The sequence below is a fragment of the Ischnura elegans genome, chromosome 6, assembly GCF_921293095.1.
Source record: "Ischnura elegans chromosome 6, ioIscEleg1.1, whole genome shotgun sequence".
In the NCBI taxonomy this organism is placed as follows: Eukaryota; Metazoa; Arthropoda; class Insecta; order Odonata; family Coenagrionidae; genus Ischnura; species Ischnura elegans.
In genome coordinates, this window is record NC_060251.1 from 11,476,506 (window position 1) to 11,500,881 (window position 24,376).

General features: G+C 39.9%; 1 protein-coding gene across 1 annotated transcript; it reads left to right on the forward strand.

Moving 5' to 3' along the window:
• Positions 1–19,125: 19,125 nt before the first annotated feature.
• LOC124160447 lies at positions 19,126–19,749 on the forward strand. Its single transcript, XM_046536301.1, has one exon. The coding sequence runs from the start codon at positions 19,126–19,128 to the stop codon at positions 19,747–19,749; it is 624 nt and encodes a 207-aa protein (XP_046392257.1).
• The last annotated feature ends 4,627 nt before the right edge of the window (positions 19,750–24,376 follow it).

Here is a 24,376-nt window from a genome sequence, read left to right on the forward strand (position 1 = left end):
TAATATTTTAAATTATCAAATTAGGTGATCATCTTACCTGTTAAATTATTACTCTTTGAAATTCATTTATAAGGCACAGCTAAATAAAAAAATTGTGTAAGCTTTATTTATATTTTTAAGTTACTCATAAAATAATGTGGTTAATAATGAAAGGAAAAGAGCGACTCTTTCCCATTGGTCTTTCACCAGTACATTAACGCCGAGGCCAGGTTATTACTCCAATCATAACCACCGGTTAGACCTCTGTGCTCAATACAGAAAATCTTAAAAACCAACAGCAATCGAAACCAATTTATAAATGTGCTATAATCAGTTGATATGAATGACCCTTTGCCGCCAGTCTTAAACAATTGTGTTATCACCAAAGCTGAGTTTTTATGCTCCCCTCACCACTGAGCTATGGTTACCCTCTTTTGCAAATCCATGACCTTCAAAATGTACGAGCCATTCGTAGAAATTACATTTCTTACCCTATCCGATTCCTAACTTTTGTATGACTTATTATCGTTAAAAAAGTGTGTTTAGCAGTTGCTGCAAATTAAAAATTATTTGAAATACATTATATAACGATATTCCAAACAAGAGAAGGACCTGAACAAAAATGTTCACTTATAATATGTTCAATTAATTACGCGATGGGGACTCGATCCCACCGCCTTCAGCATCACAGTCGCACTCTCACTCCACTAGGCCACCGCATCAGTTGTCATGACGAATTTTACAATACGTACAATAAAAACCGACAGTAAAAACGCAACGCAAGTACGGATTAAATGCACACGAAATAATCCTAAATCCGGAATGTATCGAAATATAATGATCAACTAGCAAGTAACATCTCCCTCAAAGGGCCTCCCTCCCTTCATGCGCAAACGAAATATTTTCGGTGAGTAATCACGAAGAAATAGAGTGTAGGGGAAAATAAAATTTCTAGAGAAGCAAAGGTGGCGCCACAAACTTTGTCTTGAAAATTTTGAAAGTGAGTGTATCTTTTCACACGTGGTACGTCAAGGCCCGGAACTATAGGACGGTGCTGATGGGGCACATACCCCGGGCGGCAGATTTCATAGGGCGACAAAATTTTAAAAAGTTTATTTTTTAGAATTAAGTTTGATATACTTAACTGATAAAAGTAATTAATTATTAAACAATAATATTATTAATACTTCATAATAGCTAACGTACAGGGCGTAATTTCAATTACCACATCTCAAAAAAAATAACTGACGGATGTATTACATTTTATTGGTGGGGAAAGTGGAGGGAGAGAGCGAGGGGGGAATTACGGAAGGGGGGGGGGGCAGCAAACTGATTTTTGCCCCGCCCTCTTGAAAAAGCCCCTAGTTCTGTCATGGGTAAGCCCATAGATCATTGTAATCAGTGAAGGACTGCTTTGAGTACAGTACCTTGAGCTATGATTTTCATGTTTCTCCTTGAAAAGTTGTTTTCATTTTTAGGATAATTTTAAATAACATCCCCAGCGTTCCTGAGAGTTTATTTGCTTCATTTCGCTAATTTAATAAACTGATCAAATTGACTGCGGTTCTGGATTTTGCGAACGTGAGAGTCAAGCAAATAAATGTTTTCATATCGCCGCTCAAAATATTTATACCAAATATTTAAGAAAAATTACATGTATATGACCCAGGAAGAAAAAATATCTGCATTTTGCGAACTGCAAATTCTAAAAGACAAGACAAAAATAATTCAATATAGTTCGTAATTTGAACAAAAGAAACTGGAAGGTACGAAAATGTTAATAATTTCAAAAATTAAAGAAAGAAAATTACGGTGCTAGATGTTTTCTTTACTTTGGTGTTATAAATTCAAGTTAAAATTTTTGGGAACATAATAATCGGATTAAACGAATTCTTCCATGTGCAGTCATGAGTCAAACTTAAAGTTATTGTGATTTTCTTTACTATATACATCGACTTAAACTATTCTCTTAAGGCCATGACCGATTCATGTCCCGAGTAACTTAAACAGGAGATCTTAAACCGACTTTTGACTCATGAACCGGGAAGAACAAACTCGGAATAATCAGCATTCAAATCAAACAGTGATTTCGGCAAACAAATCTGTAAGAGGGTTAACGGGCCAAAACTGATGCAGCAAAAATGATGAATTAATATAGTTGAACATTTTGTAGTCAATTTTTGTAGGGTAAAAACAAGCAGGTGTAAATCGAGCACGTATTACAAGACGCAGATGTGGTCATTGGAACAGCGATCTGGCGTACAGAGATATATAAGCGACTGCGAAGTTTTTTCTCTAGGATATAAAATCTACTGATGCGGCAATACGCGATAGGGCAAGTGGCAGAGTTTTTATAGCCGTAAAAATCAGATTTGGTTTAATTCTTAGGGTTTTTATTGCACAAAAATCATAAGCACCGTCCACGATATTACCGACATTGAAATAGAAAGAGTATGGCGTACAATTAAACAACGAAACAAGAGGAGTATTCATATTTGCTCTTTTTAGACCTCCGAACTCCGAAGTTGATATTATTTACCAACTGGATAATCAAATTTCCGCATTTTCTCTCAGAGATAGTAGAAGTGTAATAGTTATTGGGGGAAAATTTAATCTCCTATTCTAAAAATTGAGATACTTACACTGTTAAGGCGGATTTTAAGGAACAGAGAAATCGGCAAAATCTTACCCAACACACTTGCAACCCATTCATTTTCCCAAGTACTTGAAAAGACAACGAAAGGAAAATATTTTTAGACCTATTGGCAGTCAGCCATCCTAAGATGATTAAAAAAATGGATATTTTACACGGTGTAAATGGTCTCAGAGTAATATTTGCAATGTTAATAATCGAAGTAAAGGCAGCTGTAAAACAAGAACGCAGCATTTACTTATTTGGTTCTTAGAAATTCATTAGATTTGGTGAGATAGTGAATGACTTGTAAACGAGGTTTGTGGCTAATTTTGAACAAAAGCACTGATGTATCATGGAAATACTTCTCAGACATTCTACATTAAGAATTCAACGAATATAATCCACAAACAGTGAAAAGTGGTAGTAAAGAACTTGAAGCGAAAGAATATTACGCTGCAAAATACACAATAAACAAGAAATGAATGCAAAATTAAATAGAGAATAAGAAAGAATAAAAAAGCATTCGTTGAATTACTCGACGAAAATCCGAAATCATTTTGCTCGTTTACGAGGGGGATTCAGGGAAACTGTTCAACCGCAGTTACGTCATTTGGTAAAGACGGTGCTACTGACGCCGTAAATATTGACAGAGCCAACGCACTATATTCCCACCTCAAAAAATACGCAATACAGAAAATACTGAATGTAATTTAGACATCATATTCACTGAGGAACCCATGGAAGAAAAACCTATCGAACGCGATGGGATAACTAATCCGCTAGAAGCAATAAAAAATAGAAAAATCTCCGATTCCGGAGGGAATACCCTCAAGGAGTTTGTCCTCAAAGAGTTGAGGAGTTAGCCGAGCGGCGAAATGTAATCAATTTGTGGCCCGAAAAGGACGCTTAGTCTCACAGATGAATACCTTAAAATACAGTTGAGATGTCGCCTCGAGACGTCCAAAAGTTCTTACGTGAGTCAGTTAAGAATCCTTTCTTTCTGTTCAAATTTTATGTACATCACCACATAATACAAATTGAAACTTTACGGCACTGGACTACTATTATTCGTGGAAAATTGCCAGTACGTTTTCGCTTACAATATGTTACAATTCCACCTGAAGCATCTTGAGGAATGCAGAGTCTATTATTAAGGAACACATTTTTCAAATTGCCCACTTTATATGTTGCGAAAATTTACTACTGTCTTACTTCAATTCTAACGTTAAATACTTCCGAAAAGTGAAGCATTATACTCTTTTCTACGAGATAGCAGAGCTACAAACTTCGTGTACAAAAAGAAGGGAAAAACTCGAAAGAAGCCCATAGGACAAATGTAAATGTCAATACTGAGATTGTTAAAATAAAAAAAATTATGTTGATAATTTTTTTGTAAAGTCCACAGTTTGCAAATTGGGTTGAACAAGTTCTTTTATCTTTGAAATACATATTATTCTAAAGTGATTCCATTTGCAATTCAAAATGTAATGTATGTTACGCATATATTACTTTGAAAGGTAACACGAGGAAGAAAAATAAACATGGTGTTAAATTCTTCCGATTTCTATTGTGTACGAATTAAAAATTATTATGCCACCCAGGGTCTAGGATAATTGGGGTCCCTTTGCTAGATCTCATGATGATCAGCTGAGCTCCATGAGAGTCGGGGGTCCTCCGGACCCCCGAAATTTTTGGGAATGTTGTTTGAAGTTTGTCCGGAAATTTGTTGGGTATTTACCACCCTCCCCTTCGGCGAGTGTCGTCGCCCTCGGGGCTTTCCAAGGCCCGGCCAAGTCCCTTTCGGCCCCTTTCTCATGGTCTCCGCCAAGGGGACTCGACTCACAGCCTTTTGGAGTGAGGGAGTGTCGTTACTTGAGGGTCACTAACCCTTATACCCTAGCATCTATGCCTGTGCCGACTGCGTGGGTGTTTGTCAGTGTTCAACCAAAGCCGGGAGCGTGTGGACTTGGAGTTTCGGCGTGCTCTTCTCCGCAAGTCGCGCGCGAAGTAAACCGAATTCGATTGAAGGTGTCCTCGCCTGTCATTTCATCATAACCCGGGGCACACGTCCCCGCGCGCACTTCTTCTGAGCCACCTTCGGGCCGGATTGCGCGAACAAAATTTAATTCCCTGAAATGGATTTCGACAAATTTTGGGCTCATAAAAACCTGATAAAAGTTAATAAAAAATAGATATTTCGTAATAATATATTCTATGATGTATGATAATTCTATTGCTCATAAAATGTTATCATGTATTATGACTCTATTATTTTAGTGATTTTCCCTTGATTCTAACAGGAAAACAAAAAATATAAAAATTCTTATCGAATAACCCTTTCAAAATAATATCAGGCTCTCTTTTGCCCTCTCACGCCTTTATTTTATTTTTATATATTATTTTTACACCGGGTATGATCTAAATGTAGCAACGAATGAAAACTTATAATTTTAAATAAATAAAAAACTTTCGTTTAAGTAAGACAAGCATTTTTTTATTACACCTTTCGTATAGGCTTCACGATGGACAAGACTGCTGTCGGGGTCCGCTATGATAGGGGCCCTCGGCCTTTGTCTACCTAACCGCACCGTCCCAGATTCCACCCCTCTGCAAGAAATTCACGGGATCAATTACAAACACTCATTAATGATTGAATAAAAAAATATTTCAACAAGGAGTAAGAATTTTACTCAATGCACTTATCATTTTGTTTACGCAATAAACTGTGAATTAATTGCGAAGTTAGTATTTTCATCATTTAGTTCCAATGTATTCATAAAACATTCTACATATATAAACGGATGGTGCTAAATTATTTTAGTGCTGTTATAGTTATCCCAAGTAAATATAAAATTTCCATGATATTCTTTTCAAGCAGGTTTCGAAATTGCAAATTTACTACGCATAATTACTCGATAAATTCCACATCCTCCTTCAGAGGTTTTCATGGAAAATTAAGACGCTTAAGGGACAAACTTTTGTAGCAGTTATGTAGAATGACCCATATTTGTAAGGCGGAGTAGATTTAAGATGATTTAAGGAATGGGGCTGGGATAGCCAGAGAATTTCCCGCCGTAAGTGCAATCACATGTGCCCATTGTTGGCCCTGCCATGGTTATTCTAGCCCTTTAAAACAGAAATAGCGATCATACGAAGAGGGCATTATTCGAGCATCGCTTTTGGAAAATTGATTTGAACCTCCATTTAAGTAGAAGATATGGGCAATTTATTTGGTAAGTGGAACTTTCGAGCTTGATTTAAATACTGCAACGATAACATGTCATTTATTGCTCATGGTTATTTTTAAGAGTACGATCGAAATATACTCGGAATTGATTGAGTATAAAGGCGGATTTATTCAGAATATTAAGAGCTGTAGCATGAAATGACTTATTTTACGTACTCATTGGGAATAAAACAGAAATTGATACGGAATTAAAGGCGAACTGTAGGCTAATCGGTTAAAATATTTTAAAACATTTTTAGGGACTGCGAGGAATTTTTTTAGCGATTTACTAACTGCGAGATTTTTTCTCTATAATAAAAATTAAATAAATACAAACCGGAGCGGAGAATTATTTCTAAAGGTAACCGGAAGAAGATTAAAGTTAATTTGAGAAGAATATAAGGAAATCATTCAGTGCTCGACGAGCGATGCGATAAATTAAAAAGCGTTGCTCGTTTGACGAATAAAAATCAATCAGGTAAAAATAAGAAACAGCACTCAGTCTATTTTTTGCCGCTTATTTTTTCGTGTACGACGCGGTTTTTTTTTTCAATGACAACGTAGCATAGAGGCAGTGGCAGTGGTTGAATGTCTAAAAATAAATTTTGATTTTTTTCTCGTGCGCTATATTAATCCAGGGCATATAAATATTATAAACACATCATCAGCCGCGAGATTAGTTTGACTCAAGTCTGTATTCAATCTTCCTATCGGCTGATATTAAAACACGTACTTTCTTAATTCTTCCGTTATTCCCTTCCTACAAGCTCTCAAAGAGAATTTTCATTATATCATCGGTACTCGTGATATTAACGATCAAACAGTCCCGCCTTCTACCTGAATTTCCAAAAGAAGTTTTACTTAACTGATTTAAGAATACCGGGAATAGCCAAGGAGAATATTAAACGCAGCTACCCGCAATGCACATATACTGCGAATATTCCTGGAAGAAAAACTCATTCGCTTTGACCGGGATTCGAAGCCGGAACCCCCGAGTTTTGGTCGATTGCTTAGGCCAGTGAAGCCACGGGGGCGTCTATCCACCCTCTGGAAATCTGTGGACTTAACCAGACGAGACTGCTGTGGACGGCTTAGCATATGATGTTTCCACAATTACAGCCAACAAATTTCCAGGACGGGATTTGAATACGCCTTTGTAGCTAAAAACTAACTGAAGCAGAGGACCAGATTGCATCTGATCTGAACAACAGTGGCGCAGCGAGGGGGGGAAGGTTAGGGGGGATAACCCTCCCCCCCAGAGATGAATTTAATCCATTTGGTTAATTTGATAGATATATTTACAGAAGAGTGTAAGGATTAATAAAATATCCCACACAAAGCCATAAAACTCACCATTTTGAGTGACTTACCTTAAAATTTTTCTTGGTGAGGGCCCCCACATATCCTGCTTATCCTGGGAGGGAATACCACACACACATTGTCTAAACCCGCAGAAAAAACGCCCTAGCCTTGATTCCTAGCTGCGCCCCTGCTGAACACACTCTCTAACAATTTTAACCCTGCACGATATGTGATCCAGACCAGTGGGGTATCCAGGAATTATGTTCGCGTAGGGGAGTATAAAAACAGAGGGGTTAATTTTGAAAAACAGAGTACTTCATTAGTAGAGGATTTAAAAATAGTTTTAACACTTTTCTTTTTAAAAAAAACTTAATTTTTGAAATAAATCTTTTGTAAATTCATGAATTTTCAATTTTTTGCTATCTTTAATTTAGCAAAGTAATTGTGTTTTTATGTTTTGGGTGTGGGGAGGCATGCCCCCACAAATTCCTCCACGCTATGTGACTCATCCATTCAATTTCCTGGCATCGACAAATTTTAATATATATACATTCTTTTCTACTTTGGTCCAGGGTGTTGCATTTGCCCACAGCGGGAGGAGGAGGAGGAGAAGGTGGAGAAGGAGGAAGAAGAGGTTCAAACGGAGGGGTCCTTGGGATCTTATCCCATGAGGTGGGAAAAAATCAGGGGGCCTAGGATAAGAATACCATCTATCCACCTTCACCCTCGCATGCCGCCCATTCGTGAAGAAGGGGTTGACGAATTGGGCCGGTTGTGCGAGGGTGAAGGTGAAGACCCCTACAGTGCCAGATGGCTGAGGGCCATAGGGAGGTCGTACGAGGGAGACCAGCCAGAAATTCCTGGCTGGTTATTCTCTAGGTAATTGGTTGTTTCTATTTCTTTAGAGCCATACTTAAACCTCTCATTCTGAATATTGGCCTTTGCTCATGATCATTTTATTACACAATAACTCAAGGCAACTAATACACTCCACTTATCAACGAAAACAAACGAATGTCCACGATAATGGACATGGATGAATGGAATAGCACACTGAAGTAGCAATGGTGATGAGTTAAGTTCCTAGATAAGGGAATATTTTTTTTTACATATTCATCAACTATTACAAAACTTCATTGGAGGGGCACCTTAAAGATAATATGTAGTTTTTTTCAATTTTCTATGGAAATAACTAATGGGTGAGATGTGGGTTCCTTCCTCTGCTAAGACATGTATTATGCTGAATATATTCATTACAAGAGAGAGAATCCTTGAAAAATTGATGAAGTTTAACCAAATAATGATTGGATATCCAATTTGTACATGTATTATCAGTTAACCCTTTCACGCCAAATGTTATCAGCATCCAACTGTTATATTCCAATGGAGGTGCTCTAATGTTGGCTGTAGCTAACTAATACTTTACAATGCAAACGACAATGGCAATATCCCTCCCGAGAAATGATAATTGATGTAGCAATGTTTGCATGTTTTACAAAAGAAGCGATCGTACGAAGCAGCGGGCAATTGAACTTCGCAGAGCTTTTTTTGGCTTTTGAAGATTTGGACTTCAATTTTAGTGGAAGATATGGGAATTTTCATTTGTAAGTGGAACTTTCGAGATTCATTTAAATACTGCAACGATGACATATCATTTATTGCTCATGGTTAATTTTAACATTTCAATCGAAATATACTCGGAATTGATTGAGTATAAAGGCGGATTTATTCATAATATTAAAAGCTGAAGCATAAAATCACTAATTTTATTTACTCATTTGGAATGAATCAGAGATTGATACGGAATTAGGTGGCCTGTGGGTTTTCAAACAGGTCATCGGTTATAATATTTTTAGAATTTTTTTAATGACTACGAAGAACGTTTTTAGCGAGTTACTAACTGCGAGATTTTTAATTAATTAAATTTAAAAAATCTTTAAAAATAATATCAGATTCTCTTTTGCCATCTCACACCTCTAGAAGTGTGTACCTATTAGAGAATAGCTATTTTATTTTTTTATATATTACTTTTACACTGGGTATGATTTAAATAAAGCAACGAATGAAAACTTAGAATTTCAAATAGCAAAAAAAAAAACTTTCGTTCAAGTAACAAGAGACTTTTTTTATTACACCTTTCATATAGGCTTCACAATGTACAAGACTGCTTTTGGGGTCCCTTACGATCGGGGCCCTCGGCCATAGCCTACCAAACCGGATCGTCCCATATTCCACCCCTCTGCTAGTAATTCACGGGATCAATTACAAACCCTCATTAACGATTGAATAAAAAGTTTCCAACAAGGAATAAGAATTATACCTAATTTACTTATCATTTTGTTCACGCCTTAAACTGTGAATTCATTGCGAAGTTAGTATTTTCATCATTTAGTTCCAATGTATTCATAAAACATTCTATACAATATAAATGGATGACAGTAATTTATTTTAGTGCTATTACAGTTACCCCAAATTAATATAAAATTTCCATTATATTCATTGAAGTAGGAACAAAATATAAATTTACTACGCAGAGTTACTCGATTAATTCCACATCCTCCTTCAGAAGTTTTCATCGAAATTTCAGACGCTTAAGGGACGAACGTTTTAAGCATTTATTTAGAATGACCCATATTTGTAAGACGGAGTAGATTGATGATGATTTTAGGTATGCGCCTGGGATAGCTAGAGAATTGCCCACCGTAAGTGCAATCACATGTGTCCACTGTTGGCGCTGCCATGGTTATTCTAGCTCTTCACAAGAGAAGCAATACGACGAAGCAGAGGACATTTCGAACAACGATTCAGAAGATTGTGACTTCAATTTTCGTTAAAACTATGGGAAACTTCATTTGTGAGTGGAACTTTAGAGCATGATTTAAATACTGCTACGGTGGCATATCATTTATTGCTCATGGTTAATTTTAAGAGTTCGATCGAAATATCCTCGGAATTGATTGAGTATGAAGGCGGATTTATTCAAAATTTTAAGAGCTGTAGCATGAAATGACTTATTTTAAGTACTCATTTGGAATAAAACAGAAATTGATTCGGAATTAGGCAAACTCAAGGTTCTCAAACAGGTCATCGGTCAAAATATTTTAGAATTTTTTTCAGGGACTACGAGGAACGTTTTCAGCGAGTTCCTAGCTGCGAAATTTTGGTGTTAATATTACAAATTAATTAAATATAAATCGAAGCAGAGAATTATTGCTATAGGTAACCGGAAGAAGGTTATTGTTCATTTGAGGAAAAAATATAAAGAATTATTTCAGAGTTTGACGAGCGATGCGATAAAATTATCGCTGAGTTTATTTTTTGCAGCTCATTGTTTTCATGTATGACGCGGTTTTTTTCCCAAAGAGAATGTACCATATAGGCAGTGGTTGAATGTCTTTAAAAAATTTACTTTCTCTCGTGAGCTATATAAATCAAGGGAATATAAATATCATAAACACATCATCAGTCATCAGCCGTAAGATTAGTTTGACACAAGTCTAAGTTCAATCTTCCCAACGGCTGACACGTACTTTCTTAATTCTTCCGTTATTCCCTTCCTGCAAGCCCTCAAAAAGAATTTTCGTTACATCATCGGTTCTCGTCATATGAACGATCAAACAGTCCCGTCTTTTACCCGATTTTTTAGAAGAAATCTCTCTCTACTAATTTAAGTATACCGAGAATAGCCACGGAGAAATCTAAACGTAGCCACCCGCAATGCACATATAATGCGAATACTCCTCGAAGAAAAATTCATTCGCTTTGACCGGGATTCGAAGCCGGAACTCCCGAGGTTTGGTCGATTGTCTAGGCCAGTCAAGCTACGTAAGCGTCTATCCACCCTCTGGAAATCTGTGGACTTAACCAGACGAGACTGCTGTGGACGGCTTAGCATATGATGTTTCCACAATTACAGCCAACAAATTTCCAGGACGGGATTTGAAGACGCCTTTGTAGCTAAACTAACTGAAGCAGAGGACCAGATTGCATCTGATCTGAACACCAGTGGCGCAGCTAGGAGGGATTTTGGGGGGATAACCCCCCCCCCCAGAGATGAGAGAAACTTTTAGGTTAAATCCATTTTACTTAGTTTTATAGATATATTTATAGTAGAGTGTAAGGATTAATAAAATATCCCACAGAAAGCCATAAAACTCACCATTTTGGAGGACTCATCTTCAAATTTTTCTTGGTGAGGGCAACCATATCCCCTGCTTATCCTGGCGGGTATACCAAACACCCATGGCCTAGTTACGCCTAAACCCCCCCTAGCTGCTAGCTACTAGCTACGACCAGCTGAACGGATTTTCTAAAAATTTTAACCCTGCACGATATGTGATGCAGACCAGTGGGTTAGCCAGCAATTATGTTCGGGTAGGGGAGTATAAAAACAGAGGGGTTAATTTTGAAAAACAGAGTACATTATAAGAAAAGGATTTAAAACTATTTTTAACACTTTTATACATAAAAAACTTAATTTTTCAAATAAATCTTTTGTAAATTCATAAATTTTCAATCTTTTGCTATCTTAGGCAAAGTCAGGGGTGAACTTACAAAAATATTGGGGGGCACAAACTAGGGATCTTGGCCCGGGAAATTTTATAAGTATTGAGATTTAAGTTTTTTAAGCAATTCTAAAGAGTAATATGATCAACATTAGAATCCTGATAACTCGAATGTCAATATCTGGACACTCCGGGGAAAATCGACAAGATTGACACATTTTTTCTCATACCCATAATGAATTTTAGAGGGGGCTCGGGCCCCCTAAGGCCCCATGGAGTCGGTACCACTGGGCAAAGTAATTGTGTTTTTATATTTTGGGGGTGGGGAGGCGTACCCCCCACAAATTCCTCCTCACTATGCGACTCATCCATTCAATTTCCTGACATCAACAAATTTTAATATATATACTTTCTTTTCTACATTGGTCCAGCGTGCTGCTGCTGCCCGCAGCCTGAGGAGGAGAAGGAGAAGGAGCAAGTGGAGGTTGAAACGGAGGGGTCCTTGAGATGCCATATCGTGCGGTGGGAGACGACCCGGGGGCCTAGGATAAGAATACCATCCATCCACCTTCACCCTCGCATGCCGCCCATTCGTGAGGAAGGCGTGGACGAATTGGGCCGGTTGTGCGAGGGTGAAGGTGAAGACCCCGACGGTGCCAGATGGCTGAGGGCCATAGGGAGGTTGTACGAGGGAGACCAGCCAGAAATTCCTGGCTGGTTATTCTCTAGGTAATTAGTTGTTTCTATTTCTTTAGAGCCTTACTTAAACCTCTCATTCTGAATATTGGCCTTTGCTCATGATCATTTTATTACACAATTACTTAAGGCAACTAATTCACTCCACTTATCCACGAAAACACATGGTGTAATGGAAATGTACACTGAAGTAGCAATGGTGATGTGTTAAGTTCTTAGATAAGGGAATGTTTTTTTATATATTAATCAACTATTAAAAATATTCATTGGAGGGCAACGTGAAAGATTATCATTTTATCAATTCTCTGTGGAGATAACTGATAGGAAAGGGGTGGCTTCCTTCCTCCGCCAATACTTGTAATATGCTGAATATATTCATTACAAGAGAGAGATTCCTCGAAAAATTGAGGATATTCAACCAATTAATAATTGCATATCCAATGTTCATGTATTATCAGCTAAATCTTTCACACTAAATGCTATCAGCAGCACACTGTTATATTCAAATGGAGGGGCTCTAATGTTGGCTCTAGCTAACGAGAGCTTTACCACGCAAACGACCATGGCAAAGTCCGACCCAAGAAATGGGAATCTATAATTGATGAATGAACGGTCACAAGTTTTCAGGCCTGAGATGAGCTTAGCGAGACTTTGGTGCCACTCCTCGGCATTTTGATCCAATCTTCCTAATCATTTATGATACTCCTCACAGCAGGAATCAACCCCTGAACTGATACAACTATCAACGCTTTTTTAGTACTTCCAATTCTATATGCCGTGAAATTAATTCTTTGTTTTGTTCTGCACCTTTGCAATTTTTAAGTGGAATTTTAATATTATAATTTTAAAATTCATGTAACTTAACATTCATTTAACTTTTTGCAAGAAAGTCTGAGTAACCTATGTGTTCACTTCTGATGAAAAATGTGTATTGAGAGAAATATTTTCCTCCAAATTTGTTATTATCAATTTTGAGAATCAATTAAAAATTCAGTAGAATATTTGTTATTTTTTTAATGTGTGCATTCTTCAAAATCATAAAAAATCATTTTAGAATGATATGTATTACCAATGCATTGAGTTAACCGTTAAGTCGTGCTAAGAGTGGGTTGGAGTCGAGTCTAGTGGCAGGAGTATTGGCAGGGAACGCCATTGTGTTTGGTCCCAAATCGGAGGGACAAAGGAATTTGTAGGAGAGAAGTCTAAAATATTATCATGCTAATAATTCCACTGAAACATCTTCCATTCCCAGGTACCAGCAAGGAAAGTGTTACAATATTGAAGGGTTTCAATGTAATATACTTAAATTTTGCAGTTTTATTAAGATTTTATGAATAGAATACATATGTATATAGCATATTTTTTTAAATATATATTGTTTTCCTTTGCATACAATTTAAAGGCATTTTTCCATTGCATGCAACATTCAGTTTAAGCAAACATCCTCATAGTGAATTTCTGGCCGTATGCTCAATTGAAGTATCTAAACTACTAATTGAATTAAGGGATCAAGCAGAAGTACACCGTCTCTTGGCAGTAGTGAATCATTACTGCCAGAATAGAATCATGCCAAACAGCTTTCCAGAATGTATAGCACACATGTTATTGTCCCACTGCATACGTGTCCATCAATCCGACATGATATGAGTGTTGATGTTTCTTTAGCTATTACTCTGCATTAGAATCACACTCATGTGTGAACATTAATATTTTCATTTCAGAACCAGAACACCCGGTTCCCCTCCCTAAGGCAGTCCCTGGCACCGAGGGCAGGCCCCCACCCACCAGGACCCCTCCGAACAAGAAACGCCAGAACATTCGATACCTCCAATGCTACCTCCTCCTCTCCCAGCAGGTTAGTTGAAATCACTCTCTGAAATTCTATTTTCTATTAGCTTTATATAATAATTGAAAATATAAGGGATTCAAAATTCAAATGCACTATCAATATAAAAATAAGCAATATCTATTTCACTTTTCCTTTAGGGTTTAATGTTGTAATAGTGAGTGTAGTAGAATAGTGAGTATTACTCGAGTAAATGGAATACAGGTAAATGGATTTGTGGAATAGAAAGTCAGAGAATGAGGGCTCAAGGGGAGCCTTTCGAGGGTACAATAGACCGGGACCCAGCAATCTCGCTGATAGCCCTAATCACCCGAGGATGGGGAGGAGAGGATGGAAAAAGGAAAGAGGCACCACTGCGATAGGACCACGACGACGCCTCTAGGGTAGGATAGAGTTGGAAGGGATGGGACGGAAAAAAACATCCTAATGCTATAGAAGCGAAAAGGGCCCAACTAAATAGAAAAACCGGGCAAAGTTATTACTGCGCCAGCAATGTTAAAGGATTATCCTATGAGGAAGAATAACTTAATGATCGAATGGCTAGATTAAGATGGAAAGTGTTAGGTACAGGTTAATGGACTTGTGGAGTGAAAATGGTGTATTAAATGGGTAGCTGAGTCGCTGTGAAAGGTATAGATAAGGTAAGCAGCTTGATTCTGATGGTAGAAAACAAGATACGAACCACCACCCATGTTGTGGTTAATAGCCAGGTCAAATAAAACTGAAAAATTGTTGTTCCCATAGCTTAGCCATATGGCCTTGTTCTCCATACCCTTTTAGTTTGTCATGAAAAAGAAAGGGGACATCCGTAGTGAAGAATTTATTCATATTACACATGCAATTATGTTGAGAGGCATCATAATCACGCATATTTTGGAAAAGATAGCCCCAGAAAAGTTTCAAATAGCTTACTCTCAAAAATGGTAATTTTGGAGAAAAAATTGTAGGAAAAAATTAGTAGATAATTAAGTGATCTTCAATTTAGGACGGAGCGATTTTTATAGTTTAACTATGTAACTGTTGTTAATGAAGCAAACTTTTTTTAACCTTTGACCTTGAATAATTTTTAGCTTGTTGAAAATTCTTGCCAAGGTCAATGTCTATTTGTACCAGGCTATATCGTCAGTATAGCAACCATGGAGAGGAAGAAGTAGATGAGATTTAAAACAGCTCAAGGTAGAAATTTGGGAAATCCTGGGTAGGAAAAATTTAGCAGTGATTGGGAACTGCAATGCATAAGTTTTAAGGAAGGGACAGAAATGAAATCGGGGAAAGAGGATCTTGAAAATGGAGATATAGCAGGGAGGAGTCAGGAGCATTTTGCAGGAGGGACAAATTATCCATTTCTGACATAGAGGGATTTTGAACACTATAAAATAGACTAAATTTTTTTACTATGATATCTGTGGCGGGTTCGTCGCGGAGGCCCCATTTAATGACAACCCCGGATAGACAGCGGGCGCCGAGGTCGCGGAGCTGCGGGAGCGACGGATATAAAAGGCCGTGTCTTGGGGCAGACGGGGGTTATTTTGCTGTAAAGCCAGACTGTGTAAAGTTGCTTGTTGGCTACTCAATAAAGAGGCCGAAACCCGGAACGGAGTTACTTATTTTTTCGGCAACAACACATGGTGTCAGGTGTGTTATTATGTCGAATAAGCAAGTCGAAGGGATAGGAGGTCCTACCTGGTCCATACCCCAGCAGTTTTCCTTCGTGGCGGAAGATTGGCCAAGATGGAGTCGACGGTTCGAGAGGTACAGACGAGCTTCTGGACTCGCCAAAAAAGCCAGAAGATGAGCAAGTCGACGCATTGATTTATGCAATGGGTGACGACGCGGACGATATACTATCATCCTTCAACCTATCGGCGGAAGAAGAAAAGAAGTACAGTATCGTGTTTGGAAAGTTTGAAGAGCATTTTGTCCCGAAGGTAAATATAATTTACGAACGTGCCCGTTTCAACAAGCGACTGCAAGGAGAGACCGAAACGGTGGAAGAATTCGTTCGTAATCTGCATATTCTCGCTAAAAACTGTAAATTTGGCACCCTGCGTGAAGAATTGGTGAGGGACCGTCTGGTAGTTGGTTTACGGAACGCCAAGTTGTCCGAAGCCCTACAATTGGATCCGGAGCTTACGCTGGAGAGAGCCGTTACAAAGGCGAGGCAAGCAGAAGACGTGCACAGGCAACAGACGCTGATAAGGAGTAACTCAGGGGAAGATAAAACAGTCCACTCGCAGGCACGAGGATCTGAGGTGGACGTGGTGCGGAAGAAGGCACCACGGCACCAGAAGGCATCGACGTCAACAGCCGCCCTACCCGACCAAATGAAGGTGAGTGGTCGCAAATGTCCACGGTGCGGGAAAACGCCGCAGCACGCTTTCGCACGATGTCCGGCGCGTCAATCTGCGTGCGCCCTTTGTAAAAAGAAAGGACATTGGGCAGCAGTTTGCAGAACGAAGGCGGTTGCTGAAATTGACAAGCGGCTACCGGGTGAAGACGACCATTTCTTTTTGGGAAGCATTTCGACGGGAGAAGAACCATGGAGGGTCTCACTCGTCATCGGTAACCAAGAAATCCCCTTCAAAGTCGACACAGGCGCGGATGTCACTGTCATCGGCGCCGAATTATTTAAAAAGTTGAAGGGAATACAACTCGAAAACACCACAACATTCCTCCGCGGCCCAAATCGAAGCAGATTGCAGGCCAAAGGAAAATTCCGGTCACTTCTACGTTGGAAGGATCGCGTGTACGAGGACGAGATTTTCGTGGTGAATGGAGTTGAAGATGCGCTCTTGGGACGTCCAGCTATATCATCCCTGGGAATTTTGACTTGGCTGCGAGAAATAACAACTGGCCGTCCGGAAGAAAATTACCAGGAACTTTTTCGTGGGCTAGGAAGAATGCCGAAACCTTACGTCATTCGCATCAAGGATGAAGCCGTGCCCTATGCGGTATCTACGCCGAGAAGAGTGCCCTTGCCATTGAGAGATAAGGTTGAGAAAGAAATCAAGAAAATGGTGGGGGAAGGAATAATAACGGCGGTAGAAGAGCCGACGGAGTGGTGCGCGCCCATGGTAGTAGTGCCTAAAGCAGACGGAGGAGTTCGAATATGTGTAGATTTCACTAAATTAAATAAATGCATTCGGAAAGAACAGCACGAACTGCCAACCGTGGATGAATGCCTAACACTGATGAAGGCTTCAGAAGCGAAATTTTTCACAAAATTGGATGCTTGCAGAGGATACTACCAAATACCACTAGAGAGGGAATGCCGTCCGCTGACTACTTTCATTACCCCTTTTGGAAGGTATTGTTTTAACCGGATGCCGATGGGATTATCTTCAGCTGGAGAGCATTTTCAAAGACGAATGTCTGAAGCATTGACGGGGTTAAAGGGAGTAGTCAACGTTATGGATGACATACTCGTATTTGCAGCGACGCAGCCGGAGCACGACGTGAGATTGAACGCCGTCCTCCAGCGTCTTAGAGAAAATGGGATCACGTTGAATCGCGAGAAATGCCGATTTCGGGTCGCAGAGACAAAATTCTTAGGTCATGTCATATCGGCCGAGGATGGAATCAAGCCAGATCCTGAAAAAATTACGGCAATAGAGAAATTGCCGCAGCCCGAAACGGTAGCAGAGATACGTCGATTTCTTGGAATTGTGCATTATCATCTGAAATTTCTCCCTCACTTGGCGGATGTTACCCAACCGTTGAGAGAGCTGATGAGGGAAAAAGAGCCTTTGCCATGGGCTGCTACGCACACCAAAGCTTTCCAAGAAATCAAGCAAAGATTAACTAGTGCCCCATCATTAGCCATGTACGAGACAAATCGACCGACAAGAGTATTAGCCGACTCATCGTCATATGGATTGGGAGCTACACTAGAGCAGCGGCAGTCAGATGGTGATTGGAGAGCGGTATGTTTGCGTCACGGACGTTGACAGATACCGAAAGACGCTACGCCCAATTGGAAAAGGAGGTATTAGCGCTTACCTGGGCGTGTGAAAAATTAGCAAATTATTTAGTAGGCAAGAAATTTCTTCTATGTACGGATCATAAACCACTCGTGGCACTATTGGGAACAAAACCCCTCAGCGAATTGTCCGCCAGAGTGCAGCGTTTCCGTATGCGCCTCATGCGTTTCGACTATGAGGTAATTTATGTTCCCGGAAAGAAATTGTATACGCCAGATGCTCTCTCACGATCACCAATCTCCAAAACCCCAAAAGAAGGCGATATTCTCACCGATGAAGACGTGGAATTGTACGTCGAAGCGGTGAAAGCGGATTTACCAATGAGTGACAAACTCATGAAGGAAGTGTTGAAAGCGCAACGAGAAGATGAAAGAACTCGACGAATAACTAAGTATGTGAAATAAGGCTGGCCACGTAAAGAGAAACTGCTGTTGGAGGATACCAGCTTCTACCACGAACGAGCAAATCTTTCCCTCCTTGACGGGCTACTAGTCAAGGGGACCAGGGTTTACATCCCGGAATCATGGAGGAAAGAGATATTGAGCCGTATCCACGAAGGTCATCTAGGTATTTCAAAGTGCCGGAGGCGGATGCAGCAGTCGGTGTGGTGGCCAGGAGCATCCCATCAAATACTGGAAATGATAAGCAAGTGCCCGGAATGTCTCGAACGTCGTCCATCGCGAGTAGAGCCGTTGAGACCTACGGAGACACCGGCACGGCCTTGGCAGATGGTGGGAATGGATATTTTTCATAGCAGAGGGCGTGAGTACTTAGTCATCGTAGACTACTTTTCAAAATACCCTGAAGTCGCGTATTTGGAAAATACGCGGGCCACGAACGTGATAGCGAAAATAAAATCAATATTCGCACGTCACGGAATCCCACAAGTAGTCCGAACGGACAATGGGCCACCGTTTGGAGGAAGAGAGTTCCAGGAATTCGCGAACAAATACGGAATGGAGGTCGTAACTAGCAGTCCATACTACCCAAAGAGTAATGGACTAGCGGAAGCAGCGGTGAAAACGGTAAAAAACATACTGGCGAAAGAAAGAGACCCGTGGTTGGGGTTTCTTGCATACCGTGCATCACCCATGGTGTCGGGTGTGGAGTCGGGGTATTCCCCAGCGGAACTACTAATGGGACGTAAGCTGAGAACGACTTTGCCATTTCATCCTACGAAGTTGAATCCCAAATGGCCCAGCCTCACAATCCTACGGGATAAGAATAAGGTCATCGCGGAGAGACAGAAGAGGAACTACGACCGACGACACCGGACGAAAGAACTACCCCTATTGCCTGCGGGAGCCACCGTTTGGGTGAGAGATCGTCGGGAGTATGGAACGGTTGTCGGAGAGTCGGGCCATCCCCGGTCCTATCTCATTGAGACGGGTAGTGGAGTCATCAGGAGGAATCGGGTGGCGCTGACATTAGCTGAACGGCAGCCGAGTATTTCGAGTGATTATGAAGCATTTTTTCCAGACCTCGAGTCTACAGCGAAGAGCCACAGCCCACCAGAGACGGGAGTATTCAGGACGAGATACGGACGACTTGTGCGTCCCCCTCAACGATACACTCCTTAGACCCGTTTCCCTGTTCCTTTCCCTGTTTTATTCAGTGTTTTTTCAGAAGGAGAGATGTGGCGGGTTCGTCGCGGAGGCCCCATTTAATGACAACCCCGGATAGACGGCGGGCGCCGAGGTCGCGGAGCTGCGGGAGCGACGGATATAAAAGGCCGTGTCTTGGGGCAGACGGGGGTTATTTTGCTGTAAAGCCAGACTGTGTAAAGTTGCTTGTTGGCTACTCAATAAAGAGGCCGAAACCCGGAACGGAGTTACTTATTTTTTCGGCAACAACACAATTTACAAATTACTTTCATTTTGTAATGATCAATTATTGGGCCTCAATCATTCAATTTCATATTCTTTATCCCAACCCACGAAAAAATCCTGGGTCCGCCCCTGATTACAAATGTATTCCACCGTCATAGGGAGGTGATTCAGTCCATGGTATCTCATGAACTATATCCATGAAATATGTAAACATATCAGATAGACGACATAAAAGTAGGCCTGAGGTATAGGTTAATCATGAAAAACTCACGCTGGCTACCTGAAGTTGATGTTGATTCAACCAAATACCTAGTGCTTAAGACATGAAATGTGATTTTATAGTAACTGACCTGGTAAATCAAAAAGGCGTGGAAAAGGAATGTGGTAGCTCTGGAGTGAACTCGTAGGAGAGAATTTCACGAATTCATGAAATATGTATAGTATCTCAGAGATTGGAGAAAAGTAGACTATAGAGAAGTGTGGTGTGAAATTGAAAGTGGAATTACCAAAGCATTCAAGATGTTAACTGAATATGGTGACAGTTTGGTGACAAAAAAAACCCATGGATAACAGATTATGTACATAATATCAAAAATAGAGGACTTAATAAAGTGGGAGGACGTTGAGAGAGTGCAGATAGAAAAGGCATTTAGGGAAACTAATGAGCAATTACAACCAGAAAAATAATATGGCACTGTGGAATGATGGAAAAAACAGAGTACATAATGTAATGGAAATGTTCAGAAGGAAGGAGAGGTATGTGCACTATATACCAAGGTTTTGTCACTATTTGCCATTGGAGGAGGGCAACCCAAATCCAATATTAAGGCTAGTGATGGAAGAATGCTAACTGAGCCCCACATCGTTCAAAGTACGCAATTGGAGAGAGTTTTCAAAGGATTTGCCCAACAACAGGAAGAGGCTGAAAAAGATTGAACAGAGGAGTTAAGTGTTGAGGAGGAAGATAACTTTGGACATGGATGATAAACATTGATATCGAGAGAGCCCTTCACAGTATGAAGACTGGGAAATAAGCAGGCCTTGACAAGCTTGCACGTCATCCAGTGTAAGCTTCTGAAGAATCAGGCCTCAGCAATATCTGTGATCAATACCTAATGATGAATTTCTTGCTAAAATATTTCCTAATAATTTTAGTTTAAGGTTTGAGTTAAAATGTTTACACTAAAATATCTATTTAATTTTCACAATTAACACATGTATATAATATGGAAGACTTTTTCATTGCCCATTTCACATTTTTCACCAAAACATTTTTGGGAAAAATTTTATCAATTACAAAGTCCATTAAAAATAACTGTTATTAATCACAGATTTACAGCAATAAGTAGTCATTTGCAAAAAACTAAAAATAATTATGTTTTTTTATAAGCATTATTGAGGAACTCAGAAAATGGAATTCAATTGACTAAATCATAAAACTCTTTGCTCACTTCCTTTTCAGTAGCAGCTCAAATGATTCCGAAGGGCAGACACTTGCGCAGCCTAGAATTTATCCAAGAGGCTTCTTCCCTTCATGAGGTAATTATATTCTCTACAGTCCAGGATGACATAATGATCGGCCAAAATAGGCGTTGGCCTATGGTGAAATTTTTATAACAAATATCCTGTTGCTCACATTGTGCTATTTCACACATTTAAAAAAGAGAACCAAATTCCTGTCCATTGACCACTGCACTGCACAGTGGTCTACCGAAACATTAGTTGGAATAACGAAGAAAGATGCACTTGGTGTGAATTTATGTGCACATTGGGCGAGAGAGAGGCGAGAATCAACGGGGTAAGGGACCAGAGCAGCCTCAATCTAAAATTCATTTTGTCACAGCTCTTGGGCATTACCAGAAGAGAAGCATGTCTCAATGTTCGTACACCTCTCTAGCCACTTGAGAGGCCTCCTTATAGATCATAGGCTCCTTACCTGCGTTCTCGGATCTAAAAATACGAAAATATGTTATTACTACTCTAAAAGTTGGAAACATCAATTTGTTTTACCCTTTCACTGCTGTTCAATCTTCGAAAACTTTCTCCTCTCATGCAGCGAAAAAGTTAAAGTGCATTTCGTGGGGCCATGGAGCAGGTACTTACAGGGTGGGTGTGGTACACCCTCCGAAGGGTCGCAAATTCAGGACCCTTTCCTTGACGCCCTCACCCTCGCTGGCCCCTCTCTTCGACCTTGCAAGAGGGAGGCCTCCCTCCCCAAAAGTGACCGCTCTGACTGCATTTTTAAATGTTTACATTTTATAGCACAAGAAATAAGAACCTCTTATCCTTAAACCAGTGTCAATTAACGAAAACCAAATCTTCCCTTCCTAGTCTAGGCATTAGGGCTATTTCACCATCTACCTACTAGAGCCAGAATGACCAGTTTGTCTACATTTAAGAGGGTGACTCGCAATTGGCTTGTCTCTCATCCTTTATATTCTGTCTATGATTTTTTACACATTGTACTGATGACATTGTATTTTGGTGTAACCTATATATTTGATTGTATGTGATTTCTCTTGTATATTTTTGTACTATGTACATATTTATTTGTACTTCTGATGAGGACTCTGTATTTCTGAATACTATTGACCTATAAAATTATTATTATTATTGCTGAATGGCCATTTTCCAGTGGTCCACAGCCACGTTTTCAGCAATTAACAAAATCATTATTTTTCATCGCAGAAACATGGTTCAAAGATGTACTTGATTGGCAGGAGTGAGAGCAAATAATCATTTGTTGATAATCATATTAATTGATAGATTTACAAAATGCACTCAGAGTGGTCACTTTTGGGGAGAGAACCCCCCCACCTGCAGGGTCGAAAAGACGGGTCAGCAAGGGTGAGCTCATTGAGGAAAGGCTCACGGATTTGGGACCCTACGGAGTGATTTGGCAAAAGTGCTGAGGGCATGGAAGGGGGGAAGATAGAGCACGATCACAGTAGCTTGCCATGCAGAGGAATGAAAAAGGGACAGGTTGTCTCACAACGCATTCCTTTTTATGTACCTTCTACCATCTGCCGATTTATATTATCAAAGAAAAGTGCCCTCCTAGCAGCATATGCAGGAATAATTTTGGTGTGTACAGGGCATGGGAATGGGAGAGGAGTGCATGGAGGTGACACAGAGGCCTGCTGCGCTTCCATCCGCGGCACTGTGTGGGAATTGGAATATTTTATTTGCGGGCACACACTCAAAGTTGGCATTTTTTGGCTTAACTGTGGCAGATACATCAAAATGCATGAAATTTTTGCCTTAAAAGAGTAGTTACTATGCAATATCTGTAGGAAATGCCAATAAAATATTAGGTTTTTTAATTTTTGACCATCCCTACCTTTAATTACGTTTGAGCAAGGGGTTCACCTAGAGGTCTCAAATTTTTCAGGCCATATTTTTGATTGATCCCACATTTTTTTTTTTCATTGGCCAGAATGGTTTGAAAAAAATCGATTTTTCCAATCTGCCTTATTGTGCACCACAGGGAATTTAAAGAAGTATGAAGGCCTCATTGGAGATATGAACTCCTGATATCAGGGCTTATCCAGGTTTAATTACTTGAAGAGGGAGCATGAATGACCGAGGCCCAGGTGGTTGGTCGGATTTATATTAGTGGGGGGTGGGGTGTTAGGTTATGGGGGGAGTGGGGTTTAGGGGTGGAAATTTTTTAAAAACAGAACAATAAGTAGAGAATTTAAAACTTCTCATGATAGGAAAAAACTTCATTTTTCAAAGAAATCTCTTGTTAATTCATGATTTTTCAATATTTCTTTTTTTTGGTAGCATTGTTATTTTTTAAAATATTTTCCCACCACAATATTACTTTATACCCAACCCCCTTGCTTCGCCACTGATTTCACCCTCTGACTTCCGCCTTTCTTCCATTTGCCAATGCACCGTTGTCTTTGTCCTATTTCTTTTCTATGTTCCTGTCCCTTTATTTCATACTGTATGAATTTATTTGCATGTTTGTGCTTAAGGCTTCGTGTGAATGAATGAAGTAGTGCATCGGCCATATTGGCTTGTTTCACTTGGGCTCAGTCTGCCCCAAAATGCATGTTCCTGTCTCTTTCCAACTATCTTATGAGTGTGTATTTTTCCAGTCATTCATGTGTCCTTGTCCATTTCTTCTGTTGGTGAGTGCAGGTGAGGTGCCCCAGTGCCATCTATTGGTTATTCAGGTGGGCCAAAGCAATGGGAGATTAATTTTGTGCATGATTCCCCGCCGAAATCATGGCAAATTCAGGCATCCAGGTAGTGCAACTGGTAGAGTAGTCGACCAGTAATGGAGAGGTTCTGGGTACGAGTCCCAGTCAGCCCCCATGTGAACACACAATAGAAAAAGAACAGGGACAAAGGTGCGGAGGTCGAGTGA

Excerpts from the sequence above, each read along its gene's own strand:
- LOC124160447 (XM_046536301.1), top strand. The coding sequence starts at position 19,126 with ATGGAGGTCGTAACTAGCAGTCCATACTACCCAAAGAGTAATGGACTA.